The 24,192-nt window shown below is 43.4% G+C and overlaps 1 protein-coding gene across 5 annotated transcripts; it reads right to left on the bottom strand.

Moving 5' to 3' along the window:
• Positions 1–737: 737 nt before the first annotated feature.
• On the bottom strand, positions 738–23,774 carry taok2a (TAO kinase 2a). 5 transcript variants are annotated; one of them, XM_051387774.1, is made up of 21 exons: positions 23,297–23,774; positions 16,938–17,078; positions 14,624–14,695; positions 14,376–14,477; positions 13,690–13,735; positions 13,501–13,597; positions 12,397–12,510; positions 11,743–11,834; positions 11,564–11,657; positions 10,679–10,760; positions 10,401–10,571; positions 9,847–10,056; positions 9,528–9,656; positions 8,510–8,746; positions 8,265–8,393; positions 7,479–7,682; positions 7,144–7,383; positions 6,751–6,972; positions 5,904–6,086; positions 4,734–5,502; positions 738–4,688 (listed from the first exon to the last, which is right to left on the bottom strand). In XM_051387774.1, the coding sequence occupies exons 2-21, from the start codon at positions 17,067–17,069 to the stop codon at positions 4,474–4,476; spliced, it is 3,540 nt and encodes a 1,179-aa protein (XP_051243734.1). In that variant the 5' UTR covers positions 17,070–17,078; positions 23,297–23,774; the 3' UTR covers positions 738–4,473. The 5 variants fall into 5 exon arrangements, with proteins under 5 accessions (XP_051243734.1, XP_051243737.1, XP_051243735.1 ...); XM_051387777.1 differs by having other exon boundaries at positions 738–4,658; XM_051387775.1 differs by having other exon boundaries at positions 4,749–5,502.
• Positions 23,775–24,192: the final 418 nt, after the last annotated feature.

Below are 24,192 nucleotides of genomic sequence, written 5' to 3'. Positions count from 1 at the left end.
CAGAAACATTTAAAAATGGCACCAGGAAACATCTGGACCCACGTGAAAGAAAACATGGAATAATAATAATAATAAAAAACAAAAAACAGCACTGCATTGTGGGAAATTTGCTTGTTTGCCGTTGAGTCGTAACCAGAGCGGAAAAAAAGACTGAAATGTTGAAATTAAGTCTTTTATGTAAAAAAAAATGTGAAATTATATTTTACTTTATCGTTTAATTCAAATTTTCCATATTTAGTTTGTAAGAATTTAGTTTTTAAATTTACTTAAAATTCAGGTTTTAAATCAGAAACTTATCGGGGGAATTTTTAAATCCACCGAAAATCAAATAATAATTATAAAATTCAATTTTACATTTTACATAAAAGACTCGACTTTAATAGTTTTGAATTTGAAATGTTTAAACAGTTTCCTTTAATGTTGACACTAAAGTAACTCCATACTTTTATCAACCTAAACAACAACCAGCAGATTAATTAATAATAAAAACAACTATTAGTTGATGCTTTTAAACTGAAATACGACTTCCTGTCCAACTCTGGAGAAAAAACAGCAAACAGGAAAATTTCCCCCCAAAATGTTCTTGATGAATTTTGACGACATGAAAACACAGAAATCCTGATGTCAGTGAACTACTCACAGTACGCTCATGTTAATCTGCAGTTGGTGAATCCAACGTCAGAAACAGGATGAAACTAAACTCTACTCGTCTCTCTGCTGGAGGTATTTCGACTGTATCGTCCCCAGTGCAGCTTCCATTGGCAGAAATAAACACAGGAATGGTTTCGGCACCGACGACGAATAACAAAACAACGCATTTAAAAACAAAAACTAAAAGTTGGCAAAATGAAATCTCACGGTTCAAACGTTTTTTTTTTTCTTGAGGAGGATGGAGGAGAGTTCATCCACCCGCGGCCAGCAGATTCCCACCCAACACCCAGCAGAACGTCTTTAGTGTCTCCACGAGGGATTCAAGTCCAGCATTGTCCTGTAAAGATGAGTCAGCGGAGGGGAAATTTAAAAAAAAAAAAAAAAAAAACACACAAAAGAAGAGTTTCCAGCTTCCGCTCCGACGTTTCTGACCTCCGGCGCTCGTTCAGCTTCTCAACATTTGCACAAATACGGGAAAAAATAACTATAGCCAAAGTCTGCATACAGGAAAATATGCTGTTTGTTTGTTTCCTCCCACCAAAACATTCTTTTACTATCAGTGCAAATGAGGTAGACATGACAGACAGCATCAGATCACACGGAGGTCGGCGCCCGGCAGACGGAGGGTTGGAGGGGACTGCGAGGCGCCGCCGCCGCCGACTGCGTGATTTATTTCTACCCATTCGGACTGTGCAAAATAAAATGATGAGGTGTTTAATTGGGAATAAAAGAGAGAGAGTGGAGTTCTGCTGTAAGAGCCCCAAAGTGTTCAACATCCAGTAAGAACAGGAAGTCGCACGAATACGTTAAAATAACGAAAAACATCCGTGAAATAAGTTGAGAAATGAACTCGCTGTTCTAAAATGTTTTCTAATTTTAAAATTTCATATAAAAAGATGTTTATTTCACTGTAAATGAGATAAACATGAATAAAAAAAAAAACATGAAATCCAGTAACGTTTCATAATGTTGAAATTTAACAATTTTCTTGGAATATTTCACCGATTGTTTGATCATTTATAGATTTTACACCATTTATTCATTTGAGTATTTATTCCTTAAAGTCTTTTTTTAAAATGATTTAATATTGACCACTTTGGGGCTCCGTATTTCTGCAGGTTACAGAGATTTTTTGGGGGAAGTTCGAAACATAAAAAACAAAAAAAATGGCACCAAAACGTAGTGAAAGAATCTGAAAATACGTCGACTGTCAGCGGACGCTCCACTTTTTAATACTGGCTCAAAATAAAAATTAAAAAAAAAAATAAAAAGTAGAACGCAGCCCTGCCCAGAACTGTAGACTCCTTCCCTGAGACCTCGACAGGAATGCTGGGAAAGGTAGTCCTTTTATGTCCTCCTTAAAAACATAATTTTTTTTTCTGTGTTTTCTGTTTTTATAGCTCTATCACAGTAACATTGCGCTTATTCCCCACCTAGTGGTCAAAATTGGCAATTACATGTTTTAAAAATTAGCATACAACATAAATATTCCAACTGCAGTAGAGGTAATAATAATGATAGCATCTATCTGTCTGCATCTAGTACAAATTGGTATAACTCACGTGACAAAATAATCATTATTATTATCACTCTAACACAGTCTCAAAGTTAGTGCTTTTATGTACACTGGGAAGTACAATGCAAGTCAAAAGTGTTTGGACAGTGAACAATCTTCAGTATACCTGCTACATTTACAGGTAACATTTATATGCATTTATATAAATAGGTAGTGTGCATGGGGATCCATACAAATGCCGTCTGTACACAAGTTCCATGCACTGAATTGTACTAATTTGTAATGTAACATGTACATCTTTTATCTACAGATGCAGACCTAACTGTGTGTGTGTGTGTGTGTGTGTGTGTGTGTGTGTGTGTGTGTGTGTGTGTGTGTGTGTGTGTGTGTGTGTGTGTTTGTGGGTGGGGGGGGGCAGGTGGAGGTGTAGGTAAGCTGCACACACACACTTTCAGCAAACATCGCACGCAGGTTTTTAGTGCTCGGCTCACTCAAAAATACTCTCTGGCAGCGTCCCTTTAAAGGAACACTCCGACATTTCGGTTCGTTGTTTTAACTGCAGACGATCCACAGACGTACGGAAGCTCATTGCCGACTTACAGAATCTCGTTTTCTCCCGTCACATTGGCAGCAATGAGCTTCCATACATCGGTGACTGATTTAAGGGTTCAGAACAGGAAGCAGGAGGGAAATACTTTGATAAATTTGGCCGACATACACGTTCAGGGTTCCCACTTTTTAACGATTCTGTCCTGTAATTTACTGGTTGCTTTTATAGACACACTTAACCTCAGAGGTTCACGATGAAGTGACCCGGGTTTGTAGCAGGTAGGTAGTCGGCATTAATGGGACGCTGACGTTCGCTTTCTGACCATTTTTCTGCTGCGTCTCCGGTGATTTCACTGCGGTTCAGTTCAACCCAGATTCACGTCGGCGATCTGAGCGAGCGGCTAAAATACAACTGAAATTTTCCAGGACAACATCAATTATTTCCAGAACATTTCAGTAAGTTTAACTCAGTTTTCAGGTGTTTTCATGACTGGAAAACAAGTCTCTAAGTATCCAGGTTTTCCAGGGAAAGATTTTAATGTTTCTGTCATAAATTAATTACAACTAATCAAAACTGCAGATTATTTATAAGTTTCCACAAAGTAAAAACTTCCAGTGAGGCGTTAACTTCTCTTTATTCCTGCACAGACGCAGCGTGTAAACTGTTTTTAATTCACTAGAGGTCGTTTTCCTCCTGCTGAAGCTCCATGAACTGTTGTGAACACCCGGTAGATCAATCATATAATCAAACAATCAATAATCTCCTGATCAAAATGTCCGACTGTTCCTTCCAGAAGACTTAAAGGGCAGTGGTAGAGTTGTCTCGGATCAGCCCAACAAACAAATGGCAGTGTTTGTTTAATTGTCATTTACAGAATTTTAGCACTACAAATAAAAAGAAAAAGTGTTTTCAAGAAATCTTCCCTTGGTCGCCCCCCCCCCCCCGCCCGCCCGGCCGGCCGCCGCTGGCGCCGCCCCCCCGCTGAACGTATGAAACACTTACAAATCAAAAAAACTGGGTTTACAATTTACCGTTATTTACATAGTTACAGTGGTTTTTAAAGCACCGCCAAGTGGAAGCTCCACAACTGTCGCTCAGTTCGATACAAACTGAAAAAACTAAAAGCAAAAAGAAAAATAAGAAAACTAAAAACTCGTCGGCTCAACTTTCAACCTGAACAACCTGAAGGTCTCGGCTCAAACCTGAATCTCAAACTGGTCCAACAGGAAACTCCTGCAGGTTAAACCGTCTCGCCACAAAGTCAATACTGTGCAATGGATTCAGCGCGTTACAAAATGAACAAGAAGTTTCGACTTCGTAACTCGCGGCTCGTTTTCATTTCGCTCTCCGACGTTTTTTCTTCTTTTTTTTGTGATTGTTTTTGTTTCGTCGCCGTTCCTGTGCAACTCTTTAAAGTGTGGAAGAGGTTAACAGTGATCTTTAATACTCGTGTGTTTCTGCTCCATTAAAAACGTTTCCTCTCTTTCTTTCCTCGTGCGCCAGGAACCGATTCGAGTCCCCGAACACAGAAAGAAAGGAGATCTTTAAATTTACACTTTTAAAACCGGGTTCTTTTTTTAAACGATCTATTTACTTTCTTCTGGCTCTTTAAAGCCTCGAAAAATAAAAACCCTCCTCCCTCTCTCTCTCTCTCTCTAATGGTTCTATTGTGTTCTCTGTAGCCCTGTTTGTTTGTTTGTTTGTTGGTTTGTTGTTTTCTGTACAGAAGCAGACTGTCGCTCGCAGAGAGGAGGACTCACGAGTACGAGAGGTGAGAGCCGTTAGAAATGTGAGAAGTGACCGACGTGCTCCGGCTGAGCCCCCCGTCGCTCCCGCCGCCCGGCCCCCCGGACGCCGTCCTCCTCAGGGGCTGGGGGCTGTTCCTGAGCGCCATGAGACTGGGGCCCCGGACACTCAGGCCCCCGCCTCCGTGGCCCCCGCCTCCGTGGCCCCCGCTCCCGTGGCCCCCGCCTCCGTGGCCCCCGCTTCCGTGGCCCCCGCCTCCGTGGCCCCCACTTCCGTGGCCCCCACTTCCGTGGCCCCCGCCTCCGTAGCCCCCCTGTGACGATGAGGAAGAAGAGGCGGAGGAAGGAGGGGAGGAGGAGGAGAGGGAGATGGGTGGAGGCGGCGGTGGGGGAGGCAGGAGAGCCAGGGACTGGGAGGAGGCGTGGGTGGAGAGGTGGTGGTGGTGGTGATGGTGGTGGTGGCCCTGGGAGTGATGGGGGTAGTGGCCCACTCCTCCGCCTCCCACCCACTCCCTGGGCCGCTCGCGCTCCCTGCTGTCGCGCTCAAGGTTGTCGCGGTACAGCTGCGGCGTACTCTGGTGGTGTTGGTAGTGCTGGGGGAGGTAGTGCTGCTGCTGGTGATGATGGTGGGAGGAGGAGGAGGAGGAGTGGCCCCTGCTGCTCTTGTGCAGCTCGCTGTCCCTGCCGAGGCCGTGGGAGGAGGTGATGGACTCTGCGCGGCTGAAGCCTCCTGCTCCCCCTCCTCCGTGGTTCTGACTGCGCCAGGACGGAGTCGCCACCGAGTTCTGGACGCTGTGGCTCCAGTGGCTGCCCGAGCGCGGGACGGGCCGGGAGGGCCAGCCGCTGGAGCCCGAGGAGGGGCTGGGGGTCGGGTAGCCCTGGTTGAAGGCCTCGGCCGGGATGCCGGTCAGCGCCATGTTGCTGAAGCCCAGACGCATGCTCTCCGAGTCGAAGGCCTCGATCTCGTGAGCCTGGCGCTCGAGCAGAGTCCGGATCCGCTCTGAGCGTTCGTTCTGCAGAGAGAGCATCTCCTCCTCGATCTGACAACAGACAATCCCACTGTCAGTGAACACAACACAACAACTTCTTCTATAGCTGGAAACATTAATGGATCAATTCACAGGAAGTTATTGACCCTTATTTTCCACAATCAATGACTCCTTTATTCATTCTCTGGTTCCAGCTGTCAATGTGAGGATGTGATGCTTGTTACTGTTGGTGGGATAAATCAGAAGTTGCTTTGTATGAAGTCTGAAATCCTACGGTAGAAACACGAGGCAGAACTGAACCTCACAAGGTTCTTCAAAGTTCAGGGTTTGGGTCATTAAGCTTTTGCAATGGAAACAGAGCTTTAGTGTTGAGATGGCCTCACATTAACTTACATTAACTTACACTGTGTCAGACAACGGTCAACCAGCAGTAGAGCATTACAGAAACGTACCCGTTGCTCCAGCAGCGCCCGGCGGATGGACACCCTCTGCTCCAGGTCCTTCACCTCTCGCTCGTGCTGAGTGTCGGTGTGGATCTTGATCTTGCTCTGGTAGGCGTTCAGGAGCTCCAGCTCCTGTTGCAGCTGCATCCGCAGCACCTGGTACTCGGCCTCCTGGGTCTCATCCAGCCGCAGCTGTGGGAACAAACGGGGAAGAGTGTTGTATCAGTAGAGCAACAATCTGCTGCGTGACCCCAGATAATTATCTTTATTTGATGTAAATGTGCGACGGTAGTTTTTCTTCCTATTTTAAATAAACAGAAACATAATGTTTCACTGAGGATCACCACTACTGATCATATGGGTTACGCCTGTAACTGTGTTTGGTGGCGGCCCACCACGGTCTCATTTGTTCCACCACAGTTTCACAATGGAAATATTTAGGACGTTGAGTTTTGTGCCGTTGCTTCAGGATAGCATCTCTCACTCCCAGTGCAACTATTAACTCGTGCCATGGTTCTCAGATCAGCCCCTGTTCAGGGCAAAAGCCTTTATAAAGGCGGTACGAAGCCTCGTATTGACTCACAACGAATACTGTACACTCCACGTTAGCTTGGCTGTTCTCACCGCAGCCCAAGTGTTTGTTACAATTAACATCGCTGTGCATCTGTTTGACAACCACAACAACAAATCTGATAATTAAAAGGCTGTTTGCATGTAGATGTGATCATTTACAGAATCTCCAACGAGCTTCTCTGAGCTTAAACTGAGTCCTGGTGATGAAGGTGCTGCTGGTGATGAAGGTGCAGTGGATGTGTTGTGGTGTAGAAGTGTGGAAGGTGCGCGGAGGTTTCCTTGCCTTACTCACAGCCTGTGTGGACAGCATGTCGTTGATGGAGTGGTCGTACTGCTCGGCCAGGATGGCCAGCTTACGTGTTTGCTCCTCTTTGAGGCGTTTGAGGACGGCCTTGTGGTCGGATTTGGGAGTGCTCTCCAGCAGGTGGTTCCTCAGGGCTTTGTACTGGCGGGTCTGGATCTTACAGGTCTCCTGGAACTGACGTTTGATCTGCAGCTCTTTGGACTGAAAACAGGTTTTAGAAACAATCAGAGAAGATCAAAGTAACACTGAAATATGCTGAATATTATATACTAAAATACATTTTGGACTTACGAGGTTTATTTATTGTAAAGTCAGCAAACTAAAAGCTGAAGCTAATTCTTTGATCACCAATAAGTCTCTCCTCCTCCATACCTTCAGGCTCTTGGGCTGCTGCCGGACCTCCATGGTGTGTTTCTGTCGGAGCTCTTGTTCGCGGCGCTTGTTGTACTCCATCTGGTTGGTCAGTTCGGTCTGGTGTTGCGTTCGGATCAGATCAGCCCGGGTTCGCTGCACGGAGCTCAGCTGCCTGAACTCCAGCTCCTGCGTGGACTCATGGTGCCGCAGCAGCATGGCGCACTCCAGATCCTTCTGGGTCTGCTTCTTGTTCAGGTCCTGGTGGAGGACGAGACAGAGGTGATCAGAAATCCAGGAGGAAGGAGAGGAAGAGGTGTAAGAAGGAAAATACAAGGTGACTTTATCTGCCGTACCTCTCTGAGCAGGTCCTGCTCCAGGTTGTGGCGAGCCAGCAGCATCTTCCTCTTGTACTGGCGACACTGCAGCTCGTAGTACTGCCTCTGCCTCCGGAGCAGGCTGGCCTCCTCCTCCGCCTGCATCTGCTGCAGACACTCCTTCTGACGGATCAACCACTCCTGCTTCTCCCGCTTCGGAGTCGACTGGTTCTCACTCAGCTCCTGAACGGTGCCGGACACAAAAATAAGTTTAAAAAAAAACACACAAAAGAGACGACAAATGAAAAAACTGGACATCAAATCTGCAAAAATATCAACGTAACAGACACACAGCAAGTGTTCTACTGCAACCTGAACTCATCTACACTCTGTATGTCTGACTGAAGGAACCAAACTAACCATCTGTTAACACCAAAGATGCTAACAACGTTTCCGAACGTCTCTGGTTACGAATATATTTGTAGGAAAACTCTTGAGCTACTGTTGGAACCGTGAATTCATTTATTTGCTGCAGCGCATGTAAGGAAAGGAAATCCAATCTTTTAAGGGCCAGTTCAAAACAGGGCAATGCCAAACTGCCTGTGTGGGCAGTTGATACTAGAAGCACTGTACTGTTGTAGGATAATTCCTGCCCTGTACTAGTTAAGGACAAAAAAAGCTGAAATGTGTTTTAAAGATGCTTCCAGCAGACATTTGAACCCTGCAGGGAGACGACAGAGCCGTGCAGCAACTACACAACCGCATCATGAGTGAGTGTGCTCTGGTTCGAGGAATATAATCCATCATCAAAGTGCTGGCAGTTACCTCTTTCAGCTGATCCTTGCGCTGGCGATACTGGCGTTTCTGTGAGTCCAATAAACTGGTCAGTTCCTTCTTCTGCTGGCCCAGTATGTGCTGTTGGAACTTCTTCTCTTCTGTCAGAGCTGCTTTCGTCTGCAGGACACAAACCGAGGCTGGGTAAGGGGTCTGATACTGATACAGCAGCTATTATAAATCATAACCACACATTCTCCATCACTCTGTTGATACAGGAAGCTCTAAAGTCTCACCTCTTTCTCCAGGATGGCCTGGTGCTTCTTGACCAGCTTGTCGGCTTCAGTGGAGAAACTGTTCCTCTGGTTTTCCAGCTCTTTGTCCAGTTTCAGCTGGTGCTCGTCCATCTCCGCCTTCAGCTTGTTCTCCAGCCCCATCAGCTGCTTCTGGTGCTGCCGCCTCATACGCTTGTACCCGGACATCTGCTCCCGCAGCGCCGAGCCCTGCTCGTGTTCCTGGATCTGACGGGTTACCTGGAGAGGAGGGAAGAAACAGATGAGTTCAGGTGGCCAGTAGAGGTCTGTGAAAGGAAGGAATGTATCTGCAGCTGAAATACCAGCAGTTTATTTTCACACAGCTTTATCTGCATACATTATGAGACCATAGAGACAAACTTTAAGAAGTTTCTTTATCAACTGGAGCTTCATTCGTGCTCGTTATTGCTCGTCATCCAATTACATATCCCTTTGCATCTACATAAACTAACATAATCCACCAGATTTGACATTTTGGTGAAGTTATTATATTATATTTACGTTTATGTTTATTTACGTTTCTTTCTTCGCACCAGTAGCCATGTTTCATGTTACACAGACTCAGTCAGATCCCCAAAAGCCCGTTTATTGTTTACAACCCTCCATTTACCCTGGAGAAGAATAAAATCATAACTCCTAACAAATCTGCAAAAAATTACCCAAAGATTCATTAGGACATAACGTCAATAATCAGTTAATGTATATATGCAAACTACTGAATATAAAGTATTAACTGTCCATGTAAACCACTGCAGTAATTAACAGCCCATAAGCAGCTCTTCTTTGCTCCTCCGAGCCTCAGACTGGGAAGATGGAGCTGGTTGAATTCAGTTCACAGCTGGCAGATACTCCAGTGTGCAGTGTTGGACTTTATTTAGAGTTTCAGATATCTAATAATATATTAAATAAACAACAAAACAAAACAAAACAAAAATCCCCAAATCTCTGTCTCTCTCCGAGGAGGAGGAGCAGGAGGAGTAGGCCTGAAGAGGGAACCTACCAAGGAGGCGGTTCGGATGGTGGCGAAGTGGTCGCGGTTGCGATAGTAAGCTCGACGGCGTCCAGCTGAGGGAGCCTGAGGTTGGTCCATCTCTGGCTGGTAAGGGTCATCATAGATGTTATCCTGACCCTGAGGAGGAGGAGGAGGAGGAGGAGGAGGAGGAGGAAGAAGAGGAGGAGAGAAAGGTCAGACACTTTAAATCTAAATTGAAAATTGCTATCAAAGGTCAACCAAACTTCTAACATAACAGGAAGCTAGAAACCAAAGGAACTGAAGTTGGATCCAGAGAAACCCTCCCGGTCCCGGTCCCGGTCTTTACCGTGGGTCGGTGGATGATGGAGCTGTTGGAGGTGACCGTATGCTCGCCCTCCTGCATCATGGCCATCTCGCTGCTGCTGTCATCGGAGGCGTCGGCCAGACTGTTGACGGAGCTGCTCTGAGAACTGGCGGAGATGGACATACTGGGAACCGACTGGGAGCTCTCCATGCTGTTCACCGTACCCGTCCGCAACAGGTACTGCTCCACCTCCTGACGCACAGAAAATAAACCGGGTTTAGCCTCATAGGGATTGTTTCTTTTAGCTAACAGGCCATCAAGTCTTCAATCTTTATGCTTCTTGTGTGGTGTATTTAGAGTTCATACATTCTCATCCTTCACTCACTTCCTCTCCTCTCTTCTCGGGTACCAAAACCTGGACCGCTAACTTCCAGACTACAGTTAATATATTGTTCACTTTGTAGTAGACCATCATTGTTTATAATTCGATACCCAACCCTGTTCACCCGCTACGTCTTTCCTCCCACAGTCATTTATCCCCACTCCCTCTGCTCATACAGACTTTATCTCCCCCCTCCTCCCCCTCTGTTCCTCACCTCCTCTTCCTCCCCTCCCTCGGACACGGGGCCGTTCTGCTGTGTCTCCTGGAAGAGGATCTTCTTCATCTTGCGGTACTGCAGGTTGTCCAGCTCTCGCACTGCGTCCTTGGTTCGTGCAATCAGGTCCATGATCACCGTCAGCGGACGCTCGCGGCACAAGAACCGATGCTACAGGACGGAAACAACACATGAGCACGACAGAAGTGTGTGTGTGTGTGTGTGTGTGTGTGTGTGTTTTAGTGAGATATTGTGGTTGGAGCTGTGTGAGTTCTCACGTTGAGCAGCACGTCCGAGGTAGGCCGGTCCTGGGGAATCTTCTGTAGGCAAGAGTCAACAAAGTTGCGGAAGGAATCAGACCTGCAGAGAAATACGGGATTGTGTTAGTTTGTGTGATAAAGAGACTCACAGAAAATAAAATAGCTCCTTTAACAGGAAATTATCGACCCGGTTTTTCCCCACAATTGATTAGTTTACAGGGTTCGCACTCTTTTTAAGAAATTATTATTACAGGACAGCATTTACCCACAAACTGTCTTATAATCTACCGGTAACACTCGTAGGTGCTCAGCGTTTGTTGGATTTTTCTGTTGTCTTCAATTAATTGACTACAGTTTAGCTCCAATTCCTCCAGTTTAAAATCAAGTAGAATTTACTTTATTTGAAAGAAAATGAATCTTCTGGAGAGTGAAAGTGTTTGTTGCACATACGATTACCATCGCCGTGCATGTATTTATTCACCACATCAGCATTAATAGGATGTATGTGTAGATATAATAACAGTCTGCAGCATTTCCACTGAGCTTCCCTCAGATTTCTGCTCACGGCTACGGAAAAATGAGATCGCTGCAAATCTGTTCGAGTGCTTTTAACATCACGAAGACACCAAATATTGTTTCGTCTCCGTCACAACTTAAATGTCTCTATCACACTTCATGGATCAGAGTTTATTAATGGAGTCACTCAGCTACATTAAATAATGCAATAAGAAGATTTGATCAATCGACACAGATACATAACAAGATAATCAAATTATTTCCAAACAAACGACGTATTATCTGAAGAACTTATGATCAGAAGAAACTAATGAATCTCTCAGTGTTGAGATAAAAGCGGCTCTTGGCTTCTGTACGGATCAAATGAAGAGGAGACGTGTTTCTCACCAGTGATTGGACTGAAGGATGGGGCTTTCATTCTGAGCGATGTGATATAAGGCACTCATAGCGTTCATGTTGAACAGTGGGGGCTTCCTCTCCGCTGTGGAAAGAACACAATGTCAGGACCCTATCGTTTCACATAAATTAATGTCTGGGTTTATTCACAGAGAGTCTGCAGCTCTTACCCAGCTCTATGGAGGTGATGCCCAGCGACCAGACGTCCACCTTGCCGTCGTACTGGCCTTCATCCATCGCCAAGATCACCTCTGGAGCCATCCTAACACAGGAAGCACAGCAGACGTTTATGGTTATATTTACTGGGTCAAATGTTAATATATTTTGTGTTAGAGACCTGCACAATGCCAGATATTATAAAAGACGAATCCTGAATTCTACCAAGAAGCCACTTACACATTACTTCATGTGTATTTTGACACTATAGGACCACTGTAGTTGTCAGCACATAGCTAACAGCTAGATTTGAATACCTTTAACAAAAAGAACCAAAATCTTGTTGTGCTTTCTTTTCAACAATGTTGTCCTGCAGAAGATAAACACACTCAAGGACGTGTGGTAAAAGATTAAAAAACTAACTTACTATCTCGTGTTTACAAGAATTTAATGTTAAAAGTTTGAAATAAAACAGATCACATCATTGTGAAAAGACTAGATACAGCCAGATGTTTCACTCTTAGAATTCAGGGCATAATAAGAGGAACTTTCTCAGACCTAATTGTCCTAAAGCAACCTGTATCGGCCGATTTTAAAACGTTCCTGTTAATTAACTGCAGTATGTGAGGGAGGCAGTATGTGAGGGAGGAGACGGCAGGTTCACTCACCAGTAGGGAGTCCCCACGAAGGAGTTGGCCGGAGCCACGATGGAAGCAGAACCAAAGTCCCCCAGTTTGACCTGACCGGGCTCCGTCAGCAGGATGTTTCCCGCTTTCACGTCCCTGCAGACAACCAGACGATGTTAGCACCAACTGTTAATATATTAACATTAATATACTGATGTTCCTATTAGCCTTTTAGCTCTGGGAGACTAACAATATAAACCCAATACGTCACAGTGGACTGAAGAGGCTGGTAATAGTCTCAGTTCCAAAGTAACCTGGGAATACCTGATGATATTTATATTTATAGTAAGACCAACAGGATAAAGGATCATTGTGAGATAACAGGAATCATTTGAGCTCAGGACAGAAAGTTATAAACAATAAAGTTATATTTAGAGTCTCAGGATGTCAGGACATTCCTGGATCATTAGTCTCACCTTGTATTAAGCTCAACGTTTAAACTCACTGCCCATATATGTACATCCTATTGTTTTTAAATGTAGTTTTTAACGGATAAAGTGAGGCTGGACCTCGTCTGTCGGAGGATCCTTGATTAAAAGGTTTACCTGGGGAGGTGCAGCCAGGTTTAAGTAATCTGGATTCACAGGTTTCTTCATCAGTTTGTTACTAACAGCTAAACTCAGCAAGGATAACTGGAAACTCCTGGCTCAATCTGATGTCTAGGTTTTACGAAACAGCCCTCAGATGGATAATTTCCTGTTTTTGTTTTGTATATTTATTTATTTATTTATTTATGTTTGATTGGCTGCTGCTAAACTTCTCTATGCAATATATTTATTTCTTGAGGTTTGCATGGATGGTTGAACTGGAAATGAGCGTTCAAAAGTCTTTTTAAAAATACACACTTTAATAAAAACTAGATTTTGGCAACTTGTAAAGCCACAAACATTTAGGACATTTTAGGATTTGTTGCAGTAAACGGTTGAGTTGAGTGATTTTGTTGATAAAAACAACAGATCATGTTTAACATTTTACAAGGAGTACAATCAAATTCAAGTACAGTCATAAAATTCAGCTTTTTAAAACTTCCCAGACTTGAAACAAGAGTTATCATGTGAAGATCCGACAGAGTGAACAAGGTTTTACCTGTGAATCATATTGTGAGAGTGAAGATATGCTAATCCCTGCAGTGCACCATGGGTAATAGCAGCTATTTCGATTTCCTGGAGTGGCTTTTTGTGAACTGCGAGGACGAGAGAAAGACGGAAGTTAACGACTGATAAACAATCAAAGTCTGAACTGAAGTAACTGAGAATGACAAAGTGTGAGACGGACCTTCGAGGAGGTCGGAGGCCGAGCCGAGGCAGTACTCCATCACCAGCTGAGAGAGAAACAACATCAAGATCATTTATATACAGAATCACAACAATTACTCTTGAATCAGTTTCGGGGCCTTTTACAGGAGTTTTTCTTTGACAGTTCAGGACAGCACTCTGTTCTCCTTATGCCTCCTTTTTTAATAATAATAAGTGTTTATTAGTTTCAGGTTCAAAACCAAAAAGATGGCTTTAAATCCGTTCGGCTGTGAGCACTGACTGACGTGGCCGAATTCAAAAAGGAGCATTTAAATACGTCTGGCACTCTGACAGCTACTGTCGAGTTTCAAACTAAATATGAACCTTTAGGTTTAACTGTGAGAGGAACTAAAATACAATTATAATAACACTTCCAGGAGAACACAGATTATTTCCAGGATATTTGGTCATTTTAATAAATTTTCAGGTATTTCCACAAAGTCGCTAAATGTCCAGATTTTCCGGGTTCTTGAGTAAATAAATAGTTTTGATAATGAATTGATTGTTTAAGTTTCTTATTCAGTAAATGTGCTGTATATTCGCTGTCTCCAGCTCAGAGAGTGAGGATTTGTCAGTCGGTTGCAGGGACGTATTACGACGTATTACGACGTATTACGACGTATAACGACGTATAAAGACGCCCCCGCTGACTGACGCCGTACGTACCCATGCTGTGTGCTCCTTCAGGTAACATCCTCGATACTCGATAGTGTTCGGGTGGCGAAGCTTCTGCAGGAACTTCACCTCTTTAATGATGTCCTGCCATTTCTGCACACGACACAAAACACTCTCTAAGTTATACAGAAATATCTTAATTCACTTATTGTTCAAACATCTTAGACACAAACAGCAGTAAGACACGATACAGTAAGTAAATCAGATAGTAAATTACTTCTTTATTTCTAGTTTGTTACCTCGTTTGTCTGCTTGCCGCTGTAGGACATTTTCTTAATGGCCACCACCTCATTGTTGCGCACATCTCGGGCCTGTTGGACGACAGAAACACAATAAATCATTAAATTAAACACTTAAAAGACCAGATGAAAAAACAGGCTACACTGGTAATCAGATTACACTGTTATAAGCTTTGTTATTCCAACCGAAATTACATGTAAAGGACCGAGATTATTAACAAAAGCACCATCGTCACTGTGACCGTGGCACAAAGTAAAAACTGAAACAACACATAAGAAAAATAAACAATAAATACAATAGAAACAATAAAATGTAGACAAATAATGTAAAAAACTACAATAAAGAAGTAAAAACTTAATCCAAATTAAAATAGATAGAATTACCTTTATTACAGAACTTTCTTTCAATTCTGTTTCAAAGACATTTTAGGACCTGAGCATCTAAAATAAGACTTTACCTCTTTTAATGCTGTTTGTTTCTCTGTCCGTTAGTCGTAGTGTTTTATAACTGTAACTATCCTCGTTGTTGTTTCTGCTCTAGATAAATAAATAAATCTTTTCTTCACCACTCGGTGGAGCCAAAAGATCATTCTGATGTGTTCAGAGAGCCGAGAAACAGAAATGATCCGTTCGTCATTTTGTTTTTTGGATCAAATACTAAATATTTTCTCAAATCTACTGGAAGAGCATAATCCTCCGAAGGGTTTAATCCTAAACCCCAAGTGAGGATGCCGCTCTCAGACAACAAAGTCATATTGCACTGTGATGACAACATGAAGTCGGTCCGACTCCAGACTGTAAACAACTAAATGATGCATCATTACTGTTCCTACTGAGAATACGTCCCAAAATAAACTTTAAAACACAGAATAAATGGGGTGAAAGCCGCCGGTGGAGCTCTACAAACACTGCTGATACCAACTGAACGCTGATTTAGGGGTCCGTTTCTCTTTGACACAAGAGAAACTACAGTATGAAGCAGCAGCACTCTTGTTAAGTTGATGCAAATTGATGCACGTCGTCTATTTCTGCAGCACATCTTTAACGGCCTTTTAAGGATCCTCTGGAACTCAGACATTCAGCGTGGCGGTGAGAACACTGTGGAGGTGTTAGTCTACCACGCTGCCTGAAGAATAAAAAGGTTAAAATGAGATGCACAGCTTAGTGCATACACACATGTTGTGTTCCCACTGTTTTAATTAGGAGGGGGCATTTTCAGATTCACAGTTTCCTCATTAATGATAAAATGCAGATGAGACAGAGCTGCTGTCTTTCAGAAACCCACACAGAGTAACACTGCTTGGGGCCTCCTGGGCTCACTGTGCACTTCTGAGGGAATGTCTTCAATCTGATAGAGATCTGAACAATTTGATTTTCTTCAGCAGCAGGAACACGACACAGAGTCTCTCACTGCTTCATACTGGGACACAAAACAGGAAACTACCAACAAATAGTTTATAGGGATATAAACTTCCTGCCAACTAAACAGTCCACTAGTTTAAAAGAACTCAGAAAATAGTCCAAAATGGGCTCAATTTATTCATAAATTGTCTGTATTTTAACAGCCATTTGAAAACGTTCACTGGTTGAATTAACCGTCAGTTTATTCTGATGCAACCTTATTCTCATCTTCTGCTACTTTAAAACATCTTTTCCCACCTTCCCCCTCTGCTGGTTGACGTCCAGGCGCAGGCAGACGGAGCTGCTGTGCTGCGACTGCGTTGTTATTAACCTGTTTTGTCAAAGTAACTTAGACTGTATCTGTGTAAAATCTCAGATGTAACAGCTGACTGGTGTTGTCCAATGAAGGTCAACATTAATTAAATGTTAATAATAGTTTAACAGCTCACATCCCTGAGTTTATGTGACCATGGTCTTTTGTTGTGTGTTTTTACTACCAGCTGAGCTTCCAGTCCCCTAATAGGACGGATACGTTAGCTGCTGTTCATCAGGAAGCAGTCGAGGACGTCAGAGGGAAAACCTGAACAAATTTACTCCATAAAATCTGATCCAGTTTCACCAAAATCACTGAATCCAGTTATAAAGCTCTGTGCTTTGGTACGGTGAGACCTGGTCCCCAGAAACACTCTAATTCTTCATTTGTGGTCTGATAAACAGTAAATGAATCAGTGCCTTATATCACTACTTGTCCAGGCTTTGTTACTGAAGCTGTCGTTGTTACACCAATAGGAGGACGGAGCGGTGCTGATGAGCGCCTGATGTACGATTATCAGGCCGCAGCTTGTTCACAGATTATCCCTGAAACTCAACCACACAAACATCTGTCACCAACAAGTAGACGGATTTGACTCACAAAGTAAACAGCTCCGAAGCTGCCGTGACCGATCTCACGGAGGTCAGCGAACAGCTTCTCCGGATCATCTTTACAGAAGAGATCTGCCACCTCGGGGTCCTTGAGATTGCCCGCCCGTGCACTCGAGGGCATGGCCAGGGCCTGGAGGACGGGAGAGAGCACAGGTTAGTACAGGGAGGACGCAGCGAGGATGGAAGACATGTTTGTTAATCACTGTTATTATTACTCACTATTAATGGTCTATTATACAACCTAAATACTAATGTAACTTCATTTTCTCCTCGTTTTGAGTCTTTTTAAGAAAAAGTGTTCAAATTCTCTGATTTTAGCTTCTGAAATGTGAATATTTTCTGTATTTTAGTCCTCTGACAGTAAACTGGAGCCAAAACCGAGACATTCGAGGACGTCAGCTTGGCCTCTGGGACACTGATCAACATTTTATGGACCAAACAAATAATCTATTAGTCAAGAAAATGGTGGAAAATAATTGTAAGTTGCAATCAATCATCATTTCTGATTTAAAAAAAAACCTTCAAACAGCAAATGTTAATAATTGTAATGGTTATACTGAAAGCCCTGGCAGTTACTTTGTGAGTCATAGCAGGTTTCAGTCGTGTGTTGTGAGTTTTTGCTGAAGGAAACAACCCTTTGGTTTAAATTTGGATCGCAGACTGTGTGCCCATTTTGTGTTTGAAGGATGTGAAGCGTTTGTTTTCCACTTCAGCTGGGCAGAAAACCATCTAATTAATGTGTTAAACATGCTGGAAAATGCATTCCTGTACTCTTGTAAAAGTGACCCATTTTGCACAATTCCCTCATGTGCACCAAAATCAGGATCTTTATCAGCGACACTAGATATTCAAAATCTACGGTGCATGTCTCAGAAATTGTGCAATATTTTGAGGAATGTCATGAGCGGCTGATTTTTGGCGTCAAAGTTTGGATTTTATCTCGAGCTCGGCACCTCGGTGGCGATAGAAAACAGCCGTTATCTCCCACAGCTGATCTATCTGGGACAGTAACCGGCTGACAAGTTGTGACATGAAGACATTCAACAAATCTAAAAGGAGACGCCGGGATGTTCGACTGAGAGAGGACGGGAGAGAGCCAGTGCTGATGTGGGGGAGACAAAATGGCAGCTGTTTTTTTTTACAAAGTGCACTTTAACATGAATGGATTTCAATTATTAACTGTTCAGTTTGGGCTCCAACGTCTGACGTCAGGAGCATAAACGCTGAAGGACCCAACTTCCAAAATAAGAACACATGGCAGCAGTCGGTGTCCGGTTCATTAGAGGAGTCTAACAAAGATGAAGATGCAAATATTAATGAAAGAGCCGATCCTTCACCCTAGAACTTAAAATATCTGGACTTAATGTATATTTAGATAAAAGGAGGATTTATTTTACAAAATACTAGAAGAAAAGGACTCATAACAAATCCATACAGAGCTGCAATGATTATTATTCAAACATTAATTGTTTCTGATCTCATACTGACTTCATGGCGTCAGGTTTGGAGCGATATGGAAATTATGGTGGGAAAAATAGTGGCAGTGGCAATAAAACATACTGGAATCAGACATAACAGATTATTTCCAGGATATTGGGTCATTTTAATCCATTCCCAGGTGTTTCCAGGACGCTGGTACAGCCACTGGATTGTAGGAATGACTGGAAAGATGTGTGTTAATATCAGACTGTACGTTAGTTAGTGAGTCAGACGGCTTTTTACAGGTCTCTTGTGAGGATATTCAAGATTATTCCGATATTGGAAATTCACCACGATCAACTCATCTGAGTGTGTTCTCTCTGGATATGAGATAAACTTGTGTATCACCCCATCCCTTCAGGGTGTTATATAACTGTATTAAAGTATTCAAACTACATGATTAAGAAGTGTCAGGATACAAACTGAACATTTTCAGATTAAAAACAGACAGAAAACTGATAAAGAGGCGACATTTAAACAGTTAAACTGAATCTTTACTGAGTGCAGTCGAGGAACTGTGAGAGGATCTGTCCCCTTTACCGTCTCGAGCTTTAGACTGTAGAGAATATGTATAATATAAAGACACTGACTTCAGAGTGACAGTGTGAAGATGAATATCTGCTATTATGTTTTGGTTTCCATCCAACTCGCAGTATTATGTGTTAAACAAAGTATGATAACACGTCTTCTGTAAAGCTGTTGAGGATGTAGATTACATAATGTTTGAATCTGGTTTAAATCAGGAACCTCGACTAACCTGTTTCCATTATTCTTTCATAAGTAACCGTATTGTCTGAAAAGCCAGAAAATAGTGAAAAGCTGTGATTATAAAGTCCCAGATCCCGAGGTTCAACTATCTAATCAACTAACTGCCATCAAACAGTCAACATGGTGTGAAAATAATAAGAGATATATCTCTACAAGAGACCAGTATTGGCCGATCGTAGAGATAGATATAAAATCTGTCTCAAAAATCCCTCATCAGTCCGGCTGCAATCTTTCCATACATTCAATTACACCCCCGACCATACACACTTTATATAACGGACAGAGCTTCTGGGTCTGAACTGTCTTAAACCAGCATTCTCTGTAACAGCCAGCAGGGGGCGACTCCACTGGTTGCAATATAACCTGATACCATTCAGTCTTATGGAGAAATGAGTCGACTTCTCAGCTGATTTATGAGCTCAGTAAACAGTTTCCTGATGAGTTTCTGGTCTCAGTCTCTAGTTTCAGTCTTCTTCCATACAGCATGATGTTCATTTAGTAACTGATGGTCCCATTTAGAGTAAAACAGACCATAAAGCAGGGTATGCTTTAGGGCGGGGCTACCTTGTGATTGACAGCTCATTCTCAGTGAGTCCGTCCAGCTCAACGTACCAAACTCAGATCAAACTGTCAAACAGTGCTGATCAGATATGGATTCAGATTCTGTTGTTGACTATTTCTCTCCTCAGATCTGTTCACAAACACATTTTACTGTTTATCTGGAGAACCAGAGAGAGAGAACCTGTGTGAGCAGGCGAGCAGCCAATGAGAGCAGCTCCACTCACTTTACGTGACCTCCGCTGGCTCTGAGGTCCACAGTTGTGTCGCCTTAAGATCAGAGAGCAGCAGAAAGATTGATATTTAAATAAATCCATGCAGATGAGCCAAGCAGAGCTTCAAATCAAATCATCTGACTAAACCGGCGCCGTGGATGTGATCCGAGCCTGTAACGCTGAAGCTCGGGTTATCGACAAACATGGCTTTATAATGGGGTTAATGTAGCTGCTCGTCCTCGAGTGTCAGCCGGAGCCCCGAGGAGAGCCGGCAACACAAGCAGGCCTCTGTGAGCCGGTGAACGCATGAAAACACGGCCTCTGGGCTCCCTGTGTAACGCAGCACTGCGAGCCTCGTTCCTTTAAAAGCACTGCTGTGTAAACGTGCTAGTAAATCTGTGCTAGATGAGGAGACAGATTCCCTCTCTCTCTCTCTCCAGAACGCAGTGAACCCATTTCCAATCATATATTATGTTGCACTCGTTCAATCTGAGACATGGAAGCAGACGCCTGCAGCGACAGGCGGGAGAACAACAACCAAACAGAAGAAAATGTGGAAGAAAGAAATGTATTTGTCTTCCAGATTAGAGGGAGAAACAGGGTGTCCTAATTGCCTAGAGCTTATACAACACCACAGTGATGTTACTGGTTATATCTGACCGGCATCGTCTCTCCTTTCATGTTTTCTGTCCCTCAACACAATAAAAGCAGGATTAAATGTTAATTAAGAGTCCTAATACAGTGGTATTTATGACTGAGTGGAAACTTAAAGGGACATTGTTGGCCACCATTTTCTGATTCCTCTGCTTCATGCAACAAAAAAAACACTCATTCACCACTTTTGAAACGAGACGCCGTCTTGTGGTATCTATTTATATCATTTTTCCAAGGAACAGGGTTGTTCTTGCAAGTTTGGGCACACAACTCTGGGGAAGCAAGTTCCTCAACTTCCTACGTGGTAAAAAAACAAACTCACACGAGTTCATTTACAGTTAAATCTGTAAAGTTAAATAAAAACAGAGGGAAACAAAGCTCCCAGCTCTTTTTAAAACAGAACGAGTGACATGAAATTTGGTGTGTCAGTGGTGCCGAATGACCCGAGATCACATGGCCGACCTGACTTGGAAACAGTTTTTGCATAACAGAAGCTTGTGAATGTGCGTTAGCATTCACACAAAGAGGGCATACAGGCGTTTATTAGCACCGGTAACCGACACCTCCAGACACTAAACTGCTGTGATTCCTCACTTTAAAGTAAATAAGTGGCATCAGTTTGCAGCGGGCGTGGTCCCAACATCGACATTTATCCACAAACTGCAGCACAATAAACACATAACGCCAGTATGGGAGCTCACAAAGGGAAACACATTTCTGTGATTGGATGCCAGATCGCTGAAGGCAGGCGTCGTTTTTATATATAACTGAATCTCTTTGTTATTTAAGAGACTGAACGGGTTACTCAGGAGATGTGTGGCTTTGATTTAAGGTTTACGTAAGCATTACATCAACCTCTGCCCCGAACCAGGAAACCTCAGATCTGTTGGTTTTGTTTGTACGTTGCAGCAGCACACTGATAAATACCTTATCAACAGGCGGACGTTAGCCTGTTAAACTAAACTAATGAGACATAAACGAGGATCAAACTGTTAGATGCAACTGGGATTGTAAGACGGTTTAATCGCGATATAAAAGTGTGAAGAATAAAATCAGTGGGATGAAAAATGAACCGAAATATAAAAAGGTGTAAAGAAAATGAATCAGTCTCTTTTATAGTTTTTACTTTGAGTGATTGAACCTTTTATTCACTCTTATTGTTTAATCTTTATTATTACTTAAACTTATTTATGGTTTATTCTATGTACTGTAGCAGCTCTTAGTGTTTGATTCCTATTGTTTGGATGTTTTTATCCTGTAAAGCAGTTTGAGTTTTATTGATTAACGTTAACAGACGCTGATGAGGGCAGTAAACTAACTCTTGGCTAACGTTATCGGCTCTAGAATCACTTTTCTTTTTGTTATCAAACACATTTATTGCATCTCTTTATTTTGGGCTCTTTACCCTGTTTAACTTTATCCTGTTGTGGGAATAATCCAGCCACAGTGAGAGGGTCAGGATGATTGGAAAGATCTCCTTATTGAACATAGATCAGGTAATCAATACAGGACTGTAAACCGGAGACAGCTTTTACAGGTCAAACCATGTGACGACATTCATGATATTCTAAATCCACAATAAATGTGATTTCTATTATATCGTCCCATCACATTGTATTACATTAATTACCTGCAGATAACCCTGAACAACATTTCTATATTTCTATATTCTGTCTCTATTTCTGTTTCTGTGTTTAAAACTCCAACATACAGAGGGAAGTCCAATAAACCTGATTCCTACGACACAAATATGATTATATATATATATAAATATGAATGAGAGAAGCTGCAAACAGCATTAATGAACTTTAACATTTAGTTATATGAATATGCAGCTGTTTAAATCCAGATGTGAGTGATTGGGAGCGTTGCACAGCTGGAGGCAGAGACAGGGTGTAAAATACAGATAATGACAGAAACAGCAGAATATTTCACTTTAGAAATGAAACGATGATGATCGATCCGACTGAATGATCTCACTGCATCGGTTCTAATAACAGGTTTAATAAGTTCATAGTGCAGCCAGAAGACCAACAGACCTCCAGACACAGACACTACTGGACCCTACCGGACCCTACTGAACCCTACCGGACCCTACTGGACCCTACCGAACCCCTACCGGACCCCACCGGACCCTACTGAACCCTACCGGACCCTACCGGACCCCACTGGACCCTACTGAACCCCTACCGGACCCTACCGGACCCCACTGAACACCGCCCTACTGAACCCTACCGGACCCCACTGGACCCTACTGAACCCTACCGAACCCTACCGGACCCCACTGAACCCCTACTGACCCTACCCCGGACCCTACTGAACCCTACCGGACCCTACTGAACCCCTACTGAACCCTACCGGACTCCACTGAACCCTACCGGACCCTACTGAACCCTACTGAACCCTACCGGACTCCACTGAACCCCTACCGGACCCTACTGAACCCCTACTGAACCCTACCGGACTCCACTGAACCCCTACCGGACCCTACTGAACCCCTACTGAACCCTACCGGACCCTACTGAACCCTTTCTGCCCATTAAACTTCCAGGAAGTCGCTTCTTTTAGTCCCGAACCCCCCGCTGGTCTGAGTTCTGGTACCGGGGTTGGATCCCGCCGACCGGAGAGCGGAGAGCGTTAGCACCGGGAGCTAGCTGGATGTAGCTTCACTTACCGCGGATTATTGTGGTTCCGCTCGGGAACGAAAAACAACCGTTAGCGGCCGAGCTAGCGAGCTAGCCCGGGTCTCCTCTCGGCGGATGATCAGCACGACGTCCGGCCCATGTCCTCCTCCTCCGGGTCAGAGGAGCAGAGAGGTTGAATATCGGCTCGGATCAGAAACTTTAAAGCTCCGCCAGTCGCCTCTCTCTCTCGCTAGCCTCAGCTAATTGGCTAGCTTAGCTTCGATAGCCTGCGAGCTAACGCTAGCATTAGCTTTCCTCCGGGGTGTGGCTGATGTTGCTGCGCGGTTTCCCGCCACCGAGCATATTGTCCCGGTCCTCCGACCCCTGTGTGAGATATCCTGTCGGTGGTTCGTCCTACAGGCTGCGCCGCATCCTCACGGCGGACTTCTTTCTGACACCGTTTTTTTGTTCTTGCTAAATACAAGATGGCTCAGGCTGGTGGGGCGGGGACTCAGAGAGGGGGGGGACCGGAAACAGATTGGTTCTGTTTCCGGTGAGGTTTCCGCTTCACAAATAAAAGAGTATAAATAAATCGACCTAGATAATATTAATAATCTGGTACAAAGGCTCCGAGGCTTCATTTCATTCGTTTAATGATTATTATTACAGCACTCAGTTCGTGTTGGAGACATTTAATACACCGTGTGATTATAATTATAATGTTTTTATTATTATAACGACAAATATTCTCCAAATAATAATCTGTTAGTATATCAAAATAACAATAAAGGTTCTCAGAATATTAACTTTCTGATTCACTTTGTATGTTATGACCTCTTTTCCTTCTTTTATTTTGTGCTGCTGCATTTTTGTTGTTTTTCTTTCTCTGTATTTTTGTGTGTGCATGTCTGTATGACAACACTGCTTTATATAAAGAGACAGTACG

Source organism: Dicentrarchus labrax, unplaced genomic scaffold, assembly GCF_905237075.1.
Source record: "Dicentrarchus labrax unplaced genomic scaffold, dlabrax2021, whole genome shotgun sequence".
NCBI lineage: Eukaryota > Metazoa > Chordata > Actinopteri > Moronidae > Dicentrarchus > Dicentrarchus labrax.
This window is presented reverse-complemented; position numbering and strand designations above follow the sequence as displayed.